The sequence below is a fragment of the Oncorhynchus clarkii genome, unplaced genomic scaffold, assembly GCF_045791955.1.
Source record: "Oncorhynchus clarkii lewisi isolate Uvic-CL-2024 unplaced genomic scaffold, UVic_Ocla_1.0 unplaced_contig_337_pilon_pilon, whole genome shotgun sequence".
NCBI classification, from domain to species: Eukaryota; Metazoa; Chordata; class Actinopteri; order Salmoniformes; family Salmonidae; genus Oncorhynchus; species Oncorhynchus clarkii.
The window spans coordinates 57,980-74,856 of NW_027260835.1; the positions used below are offsets into that span (position 1 = coordinate 57,980).

The following is a 16,877-nucleotide window of genomic DNA, read 5'->3' on the forward strand; positions in this document are numbered from 1 at the left end:
CCCCCTAACTGGACGGAGACGGTGGTAATATCCCCCTACTGGACGGAGACGGTGGTAATAACCCCCTAACTGGACGGAGACGGTGGTAATAACCCCCTACTGGACGGAGACGGTGGTAATAGCCCCCTAACTGGACGGAGATGGTGGTAATAACCCCCTACTGGACGGAGATGGTGGTAATAACCCCCTACTGGACAGAGACGGTGGTAATAGCCCCCTAACTGGACGGAGACGGTGGTAATAACCCCCTACTGGACGGAGACGGTGGTAATAGCCCCCTAACTGGATGGAGATGGTGGTAATAACCCCCTACTGGACGGAGATGGTGGTAATAACCCCCTACTGGACAGAGACGGTGGTAATAGCCCCCTAACTGGACGGAGACGGTGGTAATAACCCCCTACTGGACGGAGACGGTGGTAATAGCCCCCTAACTGGATGGAGATGGTGGTAATAACCCCCTACTGGACGGAGACGGTGGTAATAGCCCCCTAACTGGACGGATACGGTGGTAATAGCCCCCTAACTGGACGGATACGGTGGTAATTGCCCCCTATCTGGACGGAGACGGTGGTAATAGCCCCCTAACTGGACGGAGACGGTGGTAATAGCCCCCTACTGGACAGAGACGGTGGTAATAGCCCCACAATCACTAATCAACACTGGTACTTTGTGAGCCCTACTATTTTTTTTTTCCTTTCGCTTTCTCTCTCTGTGTGTGTGTGTGTGCCACCTATATATTCTCTGCTCCTCAGCTAAAACTACATTCATTCTCAAAGCATAGCGTTACAAATACCTAACATGTAAAACCACCTATCTTTGTATCACTCAATTGAATTGCAAACTGGTGCGCTTGGCTGAACAGAATGTATGTACACACACACACACACACACACACACACACACACACACACACACAGTGTGGATAAATGCTTATGCACCATGACCATTTATCACCCTTTCCCCATGACTACTAACAACACACACCAGTCTTTATTACCTCCATAACTCACCCATACACACATGATGTATCTCATTGGCTGTCTCCCCTCTCCTCTAGCGGTGTGTCCACCACGATAGACCCATTCTGGGACATCAGTCTGGACCTGCCGGGCTCGTCCACTCCCTTCTGGCCCCTTAGCCCCGGGGGAGACGGCTCAACGGTCAACGGAGAGAGCCATCTTTCAGGGGCCACCACGCTCACAGACTGTCTACGCAGGTAGAGCACACGAAACGACTGTCCGTCCCCAGGTCTTTCACCATGTCTGTCCCTCTCTCCTCTTCATATGGGCCACCATCTCTCACAATGTCAGTTTAAGGGGCTTTATGGGCACGGGAACATGTTTACATTGCCAAGGAAAGTGAAATAGATTATAAACAATAAAGCATTTACTGTAAACATTACACTTACAAAAGTTCAAAAATAATAGTATTGTATAGAATGTCATATTATGTCTATATACAGTGTTGTAGTGAGGTGCAAATGGTTAAAGTACAAAAGGGAAAATAAATAAACATAAATATGGGTTGTATTTACAATGGTGTTTGTTCTTCCCTGGTTGCCCCTTTCTTGTGGCAACAGGTCACACATCTTGCTGCTGTGATGGCACACTGTGGAATTTCACCCAGTAGATATGAGAGTTTATTAAAATTGGATTTGTTTTTTAAATTGTCTGTCTGTAATTGAATGAATGTCAATTTGCTCTTTATCTTCCATCTCCTCTGTTACCTGTCCTCACTTCCTCTCTCTTCCTCTTCCTCTTGTACTTCATCACCAGTCACAGCCTGGTTGCTGCAGCATGGCTCTTAAAGGCACAGACAGGGCTGATTCTGAGGGGTGAACACATTGTTACAGTATACACACTTGGGGTCTGTTCCAATAGCCACACCTAGCATAGCACTGGGAATGAAGCAATGTGTTGGGCACGCATTCTTAGTGGAATGCTAGTGTGGAGGTTGGATTGTTTTTGTTTATTCAGGTCCCCGTTTAGCGTTTGCCAAGTAGCAGCTCTTCTTCCTGGGGTCCTTGTCTTGGGAACATGTGCTGCAGTGTGTGAAGTCTTTCTCTCTGGCTGATGGCCAGTATCAGTCCTCAGTCACATCGTTGACCATCAGTGTTGGCCTCCCCCCTACAGAAAACGGTTGGCTTCACTGTTCCATCCACAGGCGTGGTCTGGTCACTGCTTAGCATTATAGTGCAGCCTCTGGCAGTGTAACCATGGAAACTGACCTGTTGTGTATCACTACAAACACATTCTGTTGTCTTTTTATACGCTGAGTGGACAAAACATTAGGAACACCTGCTCTCTCCATGCCTTAGACTGACCGGGTGAATCCGGGGAGTAGGAGGTAGGTGCCAGGCGTACCGGTTTGTGTCAAGAACTGCAACGCTGCTGGGTTTTTCACTTTCAACAGTTTCCTGTGTGGATGAAGAATGGTCCTCCACCCAAAGGACATCTAGCCAACTTGAGACAACAATGGGAAGCATTGGAGTCAACATGGGCAGCATCCCTTTTGACACCTTGTAATCCATGCCCTGCGGAATTGAGGCTGTTCTCAGGGGGTGCAGCTTAATATTAGGAAGGTGTTCCTAATGTTATGTACACTCAGTGTGTTTCTACTTTATCTGTCTCTGTACCCTCTGTATGTATTATCTTCCCTCTTTCTCTCTTCCTCCACCCCTTTCTCACCCATCCTTCTCTCTCTCCCCTCATATTCTCTCGCTCTCCTCATATTCTCTCGCTCTCTTCATGCTCTCTCTCCTCATGCTCTCTCTCTCTCTCCTCATGCTCTCTCTCTCTCTCCTCATGCTCTCTCGCTCTCCTCATATTCTCTCGCTCTCCTCTTATTCTCTCGCTCTCCTCATATTCTCTCGCTCCTCATGCTCTTTCTCTCTCCTCATGCTCTCTCTCTCTCTCCTCGTGCTCTCTCTCCTCGTGCTCTCTCTCCTCGTGCTCTCTCTCCTCGTGCTCTCTCTTCTCGTGCTCTCTCTCCTTGTGCTCTCTCTCCTCGTGCTCTCTCTCCTCCTGCTCTCTCTCCTCCTGCTCTCTCTCCTCGTGCTCTCTCCTCGTGCTCTCTCCTCGTGCTCTCTCCTCGTGCTCTCCTCGTGCTCTCTTCTCGTGCTCTCTCCTCGTGCTCTCTCGCTCGTGCTCTCTCCCCGCTCTCTCTCTCCTCGCGCTCTCTCGCTCTCTTCTCATGCGCTCTCCCCATGCTCTGTCACTCTCATGCTTTCTCTCCCCATGCTCTCTCGCTCTCATGCTCTCTCGCGCTCATGCTCTCTCGCTCTCATGCTCTCTCGCTCTCCTCATGCTCTCCCGCTCGCTCTCCTCATACTCTCGCGCTCGCTCTCCTCATGCTCTCTCGTTCTCTCTCTCTCCTCAAGCTCTCTCGTTTTCTCTCTCTCCTCAAGATCTCTCGTTCTCTCTCCCCCTCTCTCCCCCTCTCTCTCCTGTCTTTCTCTTAATATTCCACTCCCTCTTTCTGCAGGTTCACTCGGCCTGAGCATCTAGGAAGCAGTGCCAAAATCAAATGTGGTGGTTGCCATAGTTACCAGGAGTCCACCAAACAGCTGACGATGAAGAAGCTCCCCATCGTGGCGTGTTTCCATCTCAAAGTGAGTCTCTCTCTGCTCCTCTCTGCTCCCAGCCAATCACAAGAGGACCACTAAGGACAATCTATTGAAATACAATATAAGAACTTATCATATAATAATGAAGTATAATAATATATAATAAATATATTGAAATATATGAATATAAGAAAATATCATTTTACATTTTGCATTCTCACTGTATACTTATAGATCCCTTTTATAACTACTGGTAGAAGGCTTTGTGTGTGGAAAGATTTGCCTTCCATTACTGTCACTACACACACACACAGAGAGTCACACACATACAGACAGCCTTCTACACGTTTTATTTATGGAGTATGGGGGAGCCATACATAAGCTTTTTAAAATATTCTTAGGACTATGCTGAACGTGGGAATCTCTCTTCTCTTCAGACTGATCCATCTATTACCATCAGGGCTCTAGTCTGACAGAGCTCTCTACTTCTCACACGTAATCCCTCCCTTCAGAATGACAAGAAGATCAGGGAGGAGTCTAAATAATGTATCTCTCTCTTCCCTCCCCCTCTGCTCTCCTTCTTCCCCTCTCCCTCTTCCCCCTCTTCTCTCTTTTCCCCCTTCTCTCTCTTTTCCCCCTTCGCTCTCTTTTTCCCCCTTTGCTCTCTTTTCCCCCCATTCGCTCTCTTTTCCCCCCTTCGCTCTCTTTTCCCCCCATTCGCTCTCTTTTCCCCCATTCGCTCTCTTTTCCCCCCATTCGCTCTCTTTTCCCCCCATTCGCTCTCTTTTCCCCCCATTCGCTCTCTTTCCCCCCATTCGCTCTCTTTTCCCCCCATTCGCTCTCTTTTCCCCCTTCGCTCTCTTTTCCCCCCATTCGCTCTCTTTTCCCCCTTCTCTCTCTCTTCCCCCATTCGCTCTCTTTTCCCCCCTTCACTCTCTTTTCCCCCTTCTCTCTCTTTTCCCCCTTCTCTCTCTTTTCCCCCTCTTTTCCCCCTTCTCTCTATTTTCCCCCTCTCTCCTTTCTGCCCCTCTTCTCTCTCTTTTCCCCCCTTCGCTCTCTTTTCCCCCTTCTCTCTCTTTTCCCTCTTCTCTCTATTTTCCCCATCTCTCCTTTCTGCCCCCTCTTCTCTCTCTTTTCCCCCTCTTTTCCCCCTTCTCTCTCTTTTCCCCCTTCTCTCTCTTTTCCCCCTTCTCTCTCTTTTCCCCTTCTCTCTTTCCCTCCTCCCCTCTCCCCCTCTCTTTCCTCTTTTTCCTCTCTTCTCTCTTTCCTCTCTTCACTCTTTCCCCTCTTCTCTTCCTTCTCTCCCTCTTCCCCTATCTTCTTTCTCTCCCCCTCTCTTCTCTCCCTCCTACCTCCTGGGCTGTAGCGGTTTGAACACTCTGCCAAACTGAGGAGGAAGATCACCACCTACGTCTCCTTCCCTCTAGAGCTGGACATGACACCTTTCATAGCTTCCAGGTGAGGTCTCACACACACACACACACACACACACTGCAGATCTAAGCTCTGGTTTGGAAATAGAAAACCCTCACTCCTCGTGCTCCCGCACTATAAAATAATGATGAGTGTATGAACGCTGTGTGTTCTCCATCCTCAACCTTCCTACTGCCTGTCGTATACCCTGCCTTCCTACTGTCTATCGTATACCCTGCCTTCCTACTGTCTATCATATACCCTACATTCCTACTGTCTGTCGTATACCCTGCCTTCCTACTGCCTGTCGTATACCCCGCCTTCCTACTGCCTGTCGTATACCCCGCCTTCCTACTGCCTGTCGTATACCCCGCCTTCCTACTGTCTATCATATACCCTACCTTCCTACTGTCTGTCGTATACCCTGCCTTCCTACTGCCTGTTGTATACCCCGCCTTCCTACTGCCTGTCGTATACCCTGCCTTCCTACTGTCTATCATATACCCCGCCATCCTACTGTCTATCGTATACCCCGCCTTCCTACTGTCTATCGTATACCCTGCCTTCCTACTGCCTGTCGTATACCCTACCTTCCTACTGCCTGTCGTATACCCTGCCTTCCTACTGTCTGTCATATACCCTACCTTCCTACTGCCTGTCATATACCCTGCCTTCCTACTGTCTATCGTATACCCTGCCGTCCTACTGTCTATCGTATACCCTGCCTTCCTACTGTCTGTCATATACCCTACCTTCCTACTGCCTGTCATATACCCTGCCTTCCTACTGTCTATCGTATACCCTGCCGTCCTACTGTCTATCGTATACCCCGCCTTCCTACTGCCTGTCGTATACCCTGCCTTCCTACTGTCTGTCGTATACCCTGCCTTCCTACTGCCTGTCGTATACCCCGCCTTCCTACTGCCTGTCGTATACCCTGCCTTCCTACTGCCTGTCGTATACCCTACCTTCCTACTGCCTGTCGTATACCCTACCTCCCTACTGCCTGTCGTATACCCTACCTTCCTACTGCCTGCCTGTTCGGCATTGAACCATGCTTTGATCATGCGGCTCTGGCTGTAGTGAGCGGCATAGAAATAGGAGAGTGTAGGAGGCTCTCCTGTCTGTCTGCTTATTATGCAGGACACCCCTGCCACCTAGTGGATGTGTGGGACACATGTCATCCTCTGGGGTTCTTTGTACTTTAAATAGTTTATAACTGGAGAAATGTCTTGACCCCAAAATCAATCAATCCAAGACACAGTATTATGTCTGAATACTCATGACAGAATTCTAGTATGTGGTAACACTTTCCTTCATAACACTGTCAAACGTGACATAACAGATTGTAGTAACAGTCACTCTTGAACTAACACTCCTACTACCACTGACTATGTTGAGGAAACAGGAGCTCACTATGACTGAGTGATATGTGTGTTTCTCACCCAGCTACCTTAAGATGAAGACTTTACGTCACAGGGGATAAGAGCATCAGCTTAATGACTACTATACAAATGTAACCTTCACTGTGACACTGTCATTTGAATGACTGTTATGTAACCTGGATGTTTCAAGTCAACTGTAACCATGTATGTTGGATGATGTTCTTCTCACTGTCCCGTGTCATTTGAAATGATCATGTGACAGTGTCTCTGTCCTCTACAGTAAGGAGAGCAGGATGAATGGCCAGTATCAACAGACAGTAGAAGTATTAAACAACGACAATAAGTAAGTATGTGGAGGTTTATTCTGTTATGGTAAACAACGTATCACCAGTAAACAGCACCAGATCTGGCTTCAAGTAAGGTTGAAATGTTGTTTAAACATTTGATCTGTCTGGGCTTGATTGAGCTTGCCTTGCACAATGGAACCAAGAAAATAGTTGAAAAAGTGCAAACATGGCCCACCTAGCACTCCAGACGAGCTAAAACAAACGCTGAAAGGATTTCACATTTCCACTAGTATTTGAAGCCTGGTCTGAATAACACCTTATTCTAATGTTGATGGGGTTTCCATGTATGCAGTTTGTCATTTATTTGAGAACGGAAGCACAGAGAAAAGGCTAGATTCATCTCATAATTGTTTCCATTCTAGCGCAACAGCGAATGCTAACGGCGTGGAGCTTCCTAGTCCGACTCCCAAATTAAATCAATTGAAACACTATTAAATGTAGCTCCATTGTTCTCCTCCATGGAGGTTACACTGGCATGCGTTATCCCAGACATTTAGCAGGGTTAAATGAATCCATGTTATACACTACCATGTCTAGTTGGTACTTTGACTGGGGTACTAAGGACAAGAGTGTTCATCACCATGGTCCCTGTGACTGTTTTGATGGATTGGATGAAGGCCATTGACTGTCCCTCTGACTCGTTGTCATGGTCAGAGAAATGGATGTGTAAACTAAGAGGAATAGGTGAAGCCAGAATAATCAGGTGAAGTCAATATATACCACCAGCTGTGTTATAAAGTACTTTAAGTCAACCTCGCTTCCTTCTCCACTGTCTCTGTGTGTGTGTGTGTTGTGGTGCACCAGGTAGTGTCTGTTTAACTGTCCACTGTCTCTGTGTGTGTTGTGGTGGACCAGGTAGTGTCTGTTTAACTGTCCACTGTCGTTGTGTGTGTGTTGTGGTGGACCAGGTAGTGTCTGTTTAACTCTCCACTGTCTCTGTGTGTGTTGTGGTGGACCAGGTAGTCTCTGTTTAACTGTCCATTGTCTCTGTGTGTGTGTGTGTTGTGGTGCACCAGGTAGTGTCTGTTTAACTGTCCACTGTCTCTGTGTGTGTTGTGGTGGACCAGGTAGTGTCTGTTTAACTGTCCACTGTCTCTGTGTGTGTGTTGTGGTGGACCAGGTAGTGTCTGTTTAACTGTCCACTGTCTCTGTGTGTGTGTTGTGGTGGACCAGGTAGTGTCTGTTTAACTCTCCACTGTCTCTGTGTGTGTGTTGTGGTGGACCAGGTAGTCTCTGTTTAACTGTCCACTGTCTCTGTGTGTTGTGGTGGACCAGGTAGTCTCTGTTTAACTGTCCACTGTCTATGTGTGTGTGTTGTGGTGGACCAGGTAGTGTCTGTTTAACTGTCCACTGTCTCTGTGTGTGTGTTGTGGTGGACCAGGTAGTCTCTGTTTAACTGTCCACTGTCTCTGTGTGTGTGTGTTGTGGCGGACTAGGTAGTCTCTGTTTAACTGTCCACTGTCTCTGTGTGTGTGTTGTGGTGGACCAGGTAGTGCCTGTTTAACTGTCCACTGTCTCTGTGTGTGTGTGTTGTAGAGTTCGACCCATTATGATTTTTCAACGCCAATACCGATTATTGGAGGACCAAAAAAAAGCTGATACCGATTAATCGGATAATTAAAAAAAAAAAAAGAATTCTCTGTTTTAACTCTCCACTGTCCCTGTGTGTGTGTGTTGTGGTGGACCATGTATTCTCTGTATTCTCTGTTTTAACTCTCCACTGTCCCTGTGTGTGTGTGTTGTGGTGGAGCAGGTATTATTTGTTTAACTGTGTGTTGTGATGGAGCAGGTATTCTCTGTTTAACTGTCTGTGTGTTGTGGTGGAGCAGGTATTCTCTGTTTAACTGTGTGTGTTGTGGTGGACCAGGTATTCTCTGTTTAACTGTGTGTTGTGGTGGAGCAGGTATTCTCTGTTTAACTGTCTGTGTGTTGTGGTGGAGCAGGTATTCTCTGTTTAACTGTGTGTGTTGTGGTGGAGCAGGTATTCTCTGTTTAACTGTCTGTGTGTTGTGGTGGAGCAGGTATTCTCTGTTTAACTGTCTGTGTGTTGTGGTGGAGCAGGTATTATTTGTTTAACTGTGTGTTGTGATGGAGCAGGTATTCTCTGTTTAACTGTCTGTGTGTTGTGTGGGAGCAGGTATTCTCTGTTTAACTGTCTGTGTGTTGTGTTGGAGCAGGTATTATTTGTTTAACTGTGTGTTGTGATGGAGCAGGTATTCTCTGTTTAACTGTCTGTGTGTTGTGGTGGAGCAGGTATTCTCTGTTAAACTGTGTGTTGTGGTGGAGCAGGTATTCTCTGTTTAACTGTCTGTGTATTGTGGTGGAGCAGGTATTCTCTGTTTAACTGTCTGTGTGTTGTGGTGGAGCAGGTATTCTCTGTTTAACTGTCTGTGTGTTGTGTTGGAGCAGGTATTATTTGTTTAACTGTGTGTTGTGATGGAGCAGGTATTCTCTGTTTAACTGTCTGTGTGTTGTGGTGGAGCAGGTATTCTCTGTTTAACTGTCTGTGTGTTGTGTTGGAGCAGGTATTATTTGTTTAACTGTGTGTTGTGATGGAGCAGGTATTCTCTGTTTAACTGTCTGTGTGTTGTGGTGGAGCAGGTATTATTTGTTTAACTGTGTGTTGTGATGGAGCAGGTATTCTCTGTTTAACTGTCTGTGTGTTGTGGTGGAGCAGGTATTCTCTGTTTAACTGTGTGTGTTGTGGTGGACCAGGTATTCTCTGTTTAACTGTGTGTTGTGGTGGAGCAGGTATTCTCTGTTTAACTGTGTGTTGTGGTGGAGCAGGTATTCTCTGTTTAACTGTGTGTTGTGGTGGAGCAGGTATTCTCTGTTTAACTGTCTGTGTTGTGGTGGAGCAGGTATTCTCTGTTTAACTGTGTGTTGTGGTGGACCAGGTATTCTCTGTTTAACTGTGTGTTGTGGTGGAGCAGGTATTCTCTGTTTAACTGTCTGTGTATTGTGGTGGAGCAGGTATTCTCTGTTTAACTGTCTGTGTGTTGTGGTGGAGCAGGTATTCTCTGTTTAACTGTCTGTGTGTTGTGTTGGAGCAGGTATTATTTGTTTAACTGTGTGTTGTGATGGAGCAGGTATTCTCTGTTTAACTGTCTGTGTGTTGTGGTGGAGCATGTATTCTCTGTTTAACTGTCTGTGTGTTGTGGTGGAGCAGGTATTATTTGTTTTACTGTGTGTTGTGATGGAGCAGGTATTCTCTGTTTAACTGTCTGTGTGTTGTGGTGGAGCAGGTATTCTCTGTTTAACTGTCTGTGTGTTGTGGTGGAGCAGGTATTATTTGTTTAACTGTGTGTTGTGATGGAGCAGGTATTCTCTGTTTAACTGTCTGTGTTGTGGTGGAGCAGGTATTATTTGTTTAACTGTGTGTTGTGATGGAGCAGGTATTCTCTGTTTAACTGCCTGTGTGTTGTGGTGGAGCAGGTATTCTCTGTTTAACTGTGTGTGTTGTGGTGGACCAGGTATACTCTGTTTAACTGTGTGTTGTGGTGGAGCAGGTATTCTCTGTTTAACTGTGTGTTGTGGTGGAGCAGGTATTCTCTGTTTAACTGTGTGTTGTGTTGGAGCAGGTATTCTCTGTTTGCGGTGGTGAACCACCAGGGCACCCTGGAGAGTGGTCACTACACCAGCTTCATCCGCCAACACAAGGACCAGTGGTTCAAGTGTGACGACGCCATCATCACGAAGGCCAGCATCAAGGACGTGTTGGACAGTGAAGGGTGGGTCATCAGACACCAGACTCCACGGTCATTTTCTTTAGAAAACAGACTGAAAGGAACGACTGGAGCAGGGAGGGACTACCAATAGAAAAACACTACTAAAATATTTTGACTGTGTTCAGTTGGGTACACTGTAGCAAAACGTTTTTTTCAGAGGAAAACAAGAGGTTGTGTTATTGAACAAGTTTTCAGGTTTCAATCAATTTCCAAATGTTTCCCCCCATTGAACATAACCCTGAGGATCCATTGCAGTCAAGTTACTCTCAGTTGATTTGGATGTGGAATGTCTGTGTGATTGCAGTTCAATACCCGCATCATGTTCAGAACTACCTGTACAACTACTGCTACTACCTGAATGTGTCCAATATGAACACAGATGTCCATTTGTTGTTGCAAAATGTTTTGTGTGCCCGACTGAACACAATGTTAGATTGCCGTCAATTTAGATTTAATTGACCCCAACTCTAGAGGTCGATTCCATCCATACACATTCTTAGTGTTAACAACCCTGAACAACCCCACACAAACTAACCACATTTAAGTTAACTATTTTCCTGTACCATTACTACTATCATATTTAAGTCAAATAGTGCTTTCCCTCTTCTGCTACTAATACTGCTACTAATACTGCTGCCAATACTGCTACTTCTACTAATACTGCCAATGCTACTACTGCTAATGCTACTAGTACTATTACTAATACTACTGCTACTAATACTGATACTACTGCTTCTAATAATACTGCTGCTGCTGCTACTACTACTGCTGCTACTTCTATTACTGCTACTGCTGCTACTACTAACTAATACTGCTATTAATACTGCTACTAATACTACTGCTACTATTACTAAAACTGCTGCTGCTAGTACTTCTTACTACTACTACTACTACAGCTGCTACTACTACAGCTAATACTACTACTACAGCTGCTACTACTACTACTACTACTACTACTAATCACATTTAATCAAACTATTTCCCTTTACTACTAATACTATTACTACTACTGCTGCTGCTAGTACTACTTACTACTACTGCTACTACTAATCACATTTAAGTCTAATAGCACTTTCCCTGTACTACTACTGCTAATAATCACGTTTAATCTAACTATTTCCCTTTACTACTGCTACTACTAATACTACTAGTACTGCTAATCACATGCTAATACTACTCCTGCTACTAATACTACTACTACTGCTACTACTACTGCTGCTACTACTAATCACATTTAAGTCTAATAGCTATTTCCCTCTACTACTAATAATAATAATCACATTTAATCTAACTATTTCCCTTTACTACTGCTGCTACTACTACTACTATGTCTACTACTAATCACATGTAAGTCTAATAGCTCTTTTCCTTTCCCCTCAGGTATCTGCTGTTCTATCACAAGCAGTTCCTGGAGTATGAGTAGCCTTACCTTGTAGACCGCTGGCTCTGCGGAGAACCAACCAACCCAACGCTCAAAGAGATGAGAGGAACCAACCAATGACTGTGGAACAGAGGACGATAAAACACGAACACACAAACCTACCTGAAACTCTGACTATACCAGTTACTACTACCCCCCCTGACAGGGGTGACAGTCTAACATAAACAATGACTAACAGTGAAAAATCATGCAAAACTTGTTCAAAAACAGCACTGAGCTCCCGGCATCTACTTGACACAACTGAATGGAGAAAGAGAATGAGGAAAAGTGGAGTGGTGTGAGTGGGAAGGAGCCCTCCCTCTCTCTCCCTCACTCCGCCCCTTTTCTGACGTTGGGGCGGAGCCTTGTCGAGAGTGATTGACAGTTCTGTGGAGAGGAAGTAGGAGGGAAGAGGGCACAGTGGGACTCAAACCCCCAAAACTACAGTATTGAATTGTGAATTATTGTTTCATGGTGCTCTCGTTTCCACTGAAAAGCATTTACCATACAGTCACGATGGGAGGAGACTGTCCAACGTCTTCATATGCATACACAAGTAAATGCAAAAAATATATATACTTCAACAACAAAACAAAGTATGGTATTATTTAAAATAAAATAGCAAACAAGATCTAGTTATGATTCTTATCATTTGAATTTAGTTCTGGAATATGCTGTATGATCCTCGAGTACATCTATTTTTTTTAAAGCGGAAAAGTGAGAGAACTGAGAGCACGAGACGCCATCCTTGCTAGTTTCCTGGTAAACAGCCAAACATGAAAAATGGACTTGGATCAAACTGAACGTACCCATGTTCAAACTATTTTTTTGTTGATTATTTTCTTGTTTCATTTTGGTTGAGGGCAAGGGAATATCTATTTTTTTATTTAGCGACTCGTTCATTGAAATTCTTTGTGTACCATTTCTTTCCAGTGTCCACGTTAATCTCATCGTTCTGTTTTGTTGCGGTGCAGTAATGTCCCTTCCTTGCTGTCATGGTACCTTCAGAAGACGTTATTTCGATGTAGTATTCTTTATCGTGGAAAGTGTTGTTGGGTATATAATGATGGTGGTGATTTAAATTGGCTCACTTTTGGCTGTTGACATGTTTGAGCTATAGGTTTCTATAGGTTTCTTGTGGCATTATGAAGTAGAGGCAATGTATTCTCTGTAGCTTGGTCCCAGATCTGTTTGTGCTGTCTTGCTAAAACTCTTATAGTAGCTGGCAAGCCATCACAAACAGATCTGGGACCAGGCCATGGCTATCAGACTGCTGTGGGTCTTTTTAGAAGACCTCTGCAACACAGTAGGGTGGATACCTGGGGCAAATCGCTTGCTATTCCCCATATACTGCAGAGACAAATGTAGTTCTCTAGGGAATAGTGGGCCATTTCAAACACATCCCTCTAGAGTCTGTCAACTAAAGCAATGTGCTAACGTAAGCCTACTGCAACACAGCTGTGCAGGTCTAGGGCAAAACTGAAATGGCTCACTATTCCCTATATAGTGCACTACTTTTTAATTCTGTCCAATAGTTGTGCACTACATAGGGAATAGTGTGCCATTTTGGGCACATATCCGTCTCTGTCTTAATGACGCCTTGGGCAATAATACCTCGACGCCTACACCTCTTCTGTTACAAGACTCCGTTGACTGATTTGTGTACTGTTGTTAGGGGGGATAAATGGCGATGATGAAGGATTGCACGTACACGGTGGCGCTGTCTGTTTGCTGCACACTCTCCAGCTTTTGAATCCATCAGTGTTCTCTTAATATCCACAACAACAACCACATGTGGCTTGTTCAGACCAAGGTTGTGTTCATTAGGCACCAAATAGAGAACTCACAAACGGGGAGGGACAGCTTGGGCTTGTCCAATGAGAAACGCTAATTTAAATGTTCCGTGGCAAAACGTTTTAAAACGTTATCCATTGCGTGCCCTGATGTGCACGACCCAATGTGTCTTGTGGTAGGTTGTCTCTGCAGTGCAGTAACAGTGCTCTATCCTATCAGTATGCTGTCTGAATTCTGAGTCTAAAAAGAAAGAACGCAAATGTGTTGTTGGGTATTTTATGTTTGAATATCACTGTGTATGTAAAGTTTTAAAAAAGAAATGTGGAAAAATGTATACCACATTGATACCGCAACACTTTGGGTCTGGTCCAGCTGCTCGGGAAACAAACAAACAATACAAATAAATCAAACATATCTATCCTCTGGTCTGGTACAGATAGTCCATTATTGAACCCTGAGCCAGAACAGAGAAATCACACGTTTAAATGGTCGCACCACCAAGGCTTCCGATGAGAAGAGCGCCACCCAGAGGTCATTCAGGAACGCAGCCCTAAAGTGTAAGAAGGTGAGAGGAGAGACATTGTCCGTTTCAGTGATTTAAACTCAACAAAACTCATGCGGTCCTTTTTTTCTCTTTAATTAGAACATACTCTGTCTCCATTGCCTGATTTCTTCCGTTTCAAATCTATTCCATCTCTTCTCTAGTGTAGTGTGCAGTTTTGTGGTGTTGAATGACAACGTTTGGATAGAAATGCATTTAGTAGAAATTAATGTCCGATAGAACGAATAGCTGACATAGAATAGGAAATTATCTTTAAAGCTCAGTGTTTCCCGTCACTGAATACATCCCTGTAGGTAAACCACCAACACAGAGACAGAAGATAGAGAACTGCCTGCCACAGATGTGGATACTAGTTTCCCTGAAGCCCTCTATAGTGTAGTTTGGGGCAGCAGGGAGCCTAGTGGTTAGAGATCCTCCGTGAGCACAGCTGTGTCTGTCATCCATTTCGTATGTTACGTTACGAATGTGTTTGTGCTTAAGATCCCGTTCAAGCTCTTTTAATGCATGATGCTTACTAACTTGTTTCTCTTGCTGTGTCATTCTGTTTCCCTGAAGCCCTCCATAGTAGTTAGACTCGTTCTAATAGATCCTAGTGGAGTCCATAACCTCATGGTGGTTTTAGGAAATGTCAGTTTAGATGGCATATTATGCCTTACCTCATTCTCAGGTCCTGCAGCCTAATAATTGACCACGCCCACTGTTTGGGTCTACAGTCGTAGCCCAAGGTTTTGAGAATAACACAAATATTAATTTTCACAAAGTCTGCTGCCTCAGTGTCTTTTGTTTGTCAGATGTTACATTTCATAAGTGTCAAAGGCATTTATTGACAATTACATGAAGTTGTAATTTTTTTTCAAGACCTCTGCAATCCGCCCTGGCATGCTGTCAATTAACTTCTGGGCCACATCCTGACTGATGGCAGCCCATTCTTGCATAATCAATGCTTGGAGTTTGTCAGAATGTGTGGGTTTTTGTTTGTCCACCCGCCTCTTGAGGATTGACCACAAGTTCTCAATGGGATTAAGTTCTGGGGAGTTTTGTGGCCATGCACCCAAAATATCAATGTTTTGTTCCCCGAGCCACTTAGTTATCACTTTTGCCTTATGGTAAGGTGCTCCATCATGCTGGAAAATGCATTGTTCGTCACCAAACTGTTCCTGGATGGTTGGGAGAAGTTGCTCTCGGAGGATGTGTTGGTACCATTCTTTATTCATGGCTGTGTTCTTAGGCAAAATTGTGAGTGAGCCCACTCCCTTGGCTGAGAAGCAACCCCACACATGAATGGTCTCAGCATGCTTTACTGTTGGCATGACACAGGACTGATGGTAGCGCTCACCTTGTCTTCTTCGGACAAGCTTTTTTCCAGATGCCCCAAACAATCGTGAAGGGGATTCATCAGAGAAAATGACTTTAGCCCAGTCCTCAGCAGTCCAATCCCTGTACCTTTTGCAGAATATCAGTCTGTCCCTGATGTTTTTCCTGGAGAGAAGTGGCTTCTTTGCTGCCCTTCTCGACACCAGGCCATCCTCCAAAAGTCTTCTCCTCACTGTGCATGCAGATGCACTCACACCTGCCTGCTGCCACTCCTGAGCGAGCTCTGTACTGGTGGTGCCCCTATCCCACAGCTGAATCATCTTTAGGAGATGGTCCTGACATTTGCTGGACTTCCTTGGGCGCCCTGAAGCCGCCTTCACAACAATTGAACCGCTCTCCTTGAAGTTCTTGATGATCCGATAAATGGTTGATTTAGGTGCAATCTTACTGGCAGCAATATCGGCAATATCGCCTGTGAAGCCCTTTTTGTGCAAAGAAATGACGACGGCACGTGTTTCCTTGCAGGAAACCATGGTTGACAGGAAGAACAATGATTCCAAGCACCACCCTCCTTTTGAAGCTTCCATTCTGTTATTCGAACTCAATCAGCAGAGTGATCTCCAGCCTTGTCCTCGTCAATTCTCACACCTGTGTTAACGAGAGAATCACTGACATGATGTCAGCAGGTCCTTTTGTGGCAGGACTGAAATGCAGTGGAAATGGTTTTAGGGGATTCAGTTAATTTGCATGACAAAGAGGGACTTTGCAATTCATCTGATCACACTTCATAACATTCTGGAGGATATGCAAATTGCCATCATACAAGCTGAGGCAGCAGACTTTGTGAAAATTAATATTTGTGTCATTCTCAAACTTTTGGCCACGACTGTATTTAGGTGAGGTTTTCACTGTTTGGGTGGTGATTGGCTGAGGCTGCTCTATGTGGTCTCACAGGTATAGTACAACATGACTACAATAGTTCTATAGTAATAAATGGGACACCATTCACCTTGCCCGGGAATCCTTTTAATGTATGTCTATAGACTGCATATTGCAAGAGTAGAGATTTGACTGCACTTCTACTGCTGTAGCTAGCTATACTGTCAGTGCTACTGGGGCAATTTTAGTTTGGAGGAAGGCTGTTGCTAACCTACAATCTTTGGTTCAGGACTTCAGGATGCCATGTGGGGATGAGAGAGATGGTTGTTTGCTGTGCTCCTGCATTGCATGATACTGAATGGACTGGTGTGGAACTAAAGTCACTTGATGGATTACTTTTGTGTACATTGTCCATTGAGTTGTTGTTTTAGTCCAAGACAAGTGTGTGAAGGAAACCGCCCCTAGAC

The 16,877-nt window shown here is 45.0% G+C and overlaps 1 protein-coding gene across 1 annotated transcript in view; it reads left to right on the plus strand.

Moving 5' to 3' along the window:
- The window catches only part of LOC139401863 (ubiquitin carboxyl-terminal hydrolase 22-like), a 37,346-nt gene extending 23,271 nt beyond the window's left edge, over window positions 1–14,075 (plus strand). Inside the window, exons 7-12 of the mRNA XM_071145854.1 lie at window positions 1,061–1,219; window positions 3,487–3,613; window positions 4,935–5,026; window positions 6,647–6,709; window positions 10,295–10,444; window positions 11,822–14,075. Coding sequence (XP_071001955.1) covers window positions 1,061–1,219; window positions 3,487–3,613; window positions 4,935–5,026; window positions 6,647–6,709; window positions 10,295–10,444; window positions 11,822–11,864 — 634 coding nt within the window. The 3' untranslated portion in view covers window positions 11,865–14,075. The remainder of the gene's footprint in view (window positions 1–1,060; window positions 1,220–3,486; window positions 3,614–4,934; window positions 5,027–6,646; window positions 6,710–10,294; window positions 10,445–11,821) is intronic.
- The last annotated feature ends 2,802 nt before the right edge of the window (window positions 14,076–16,877 follow it).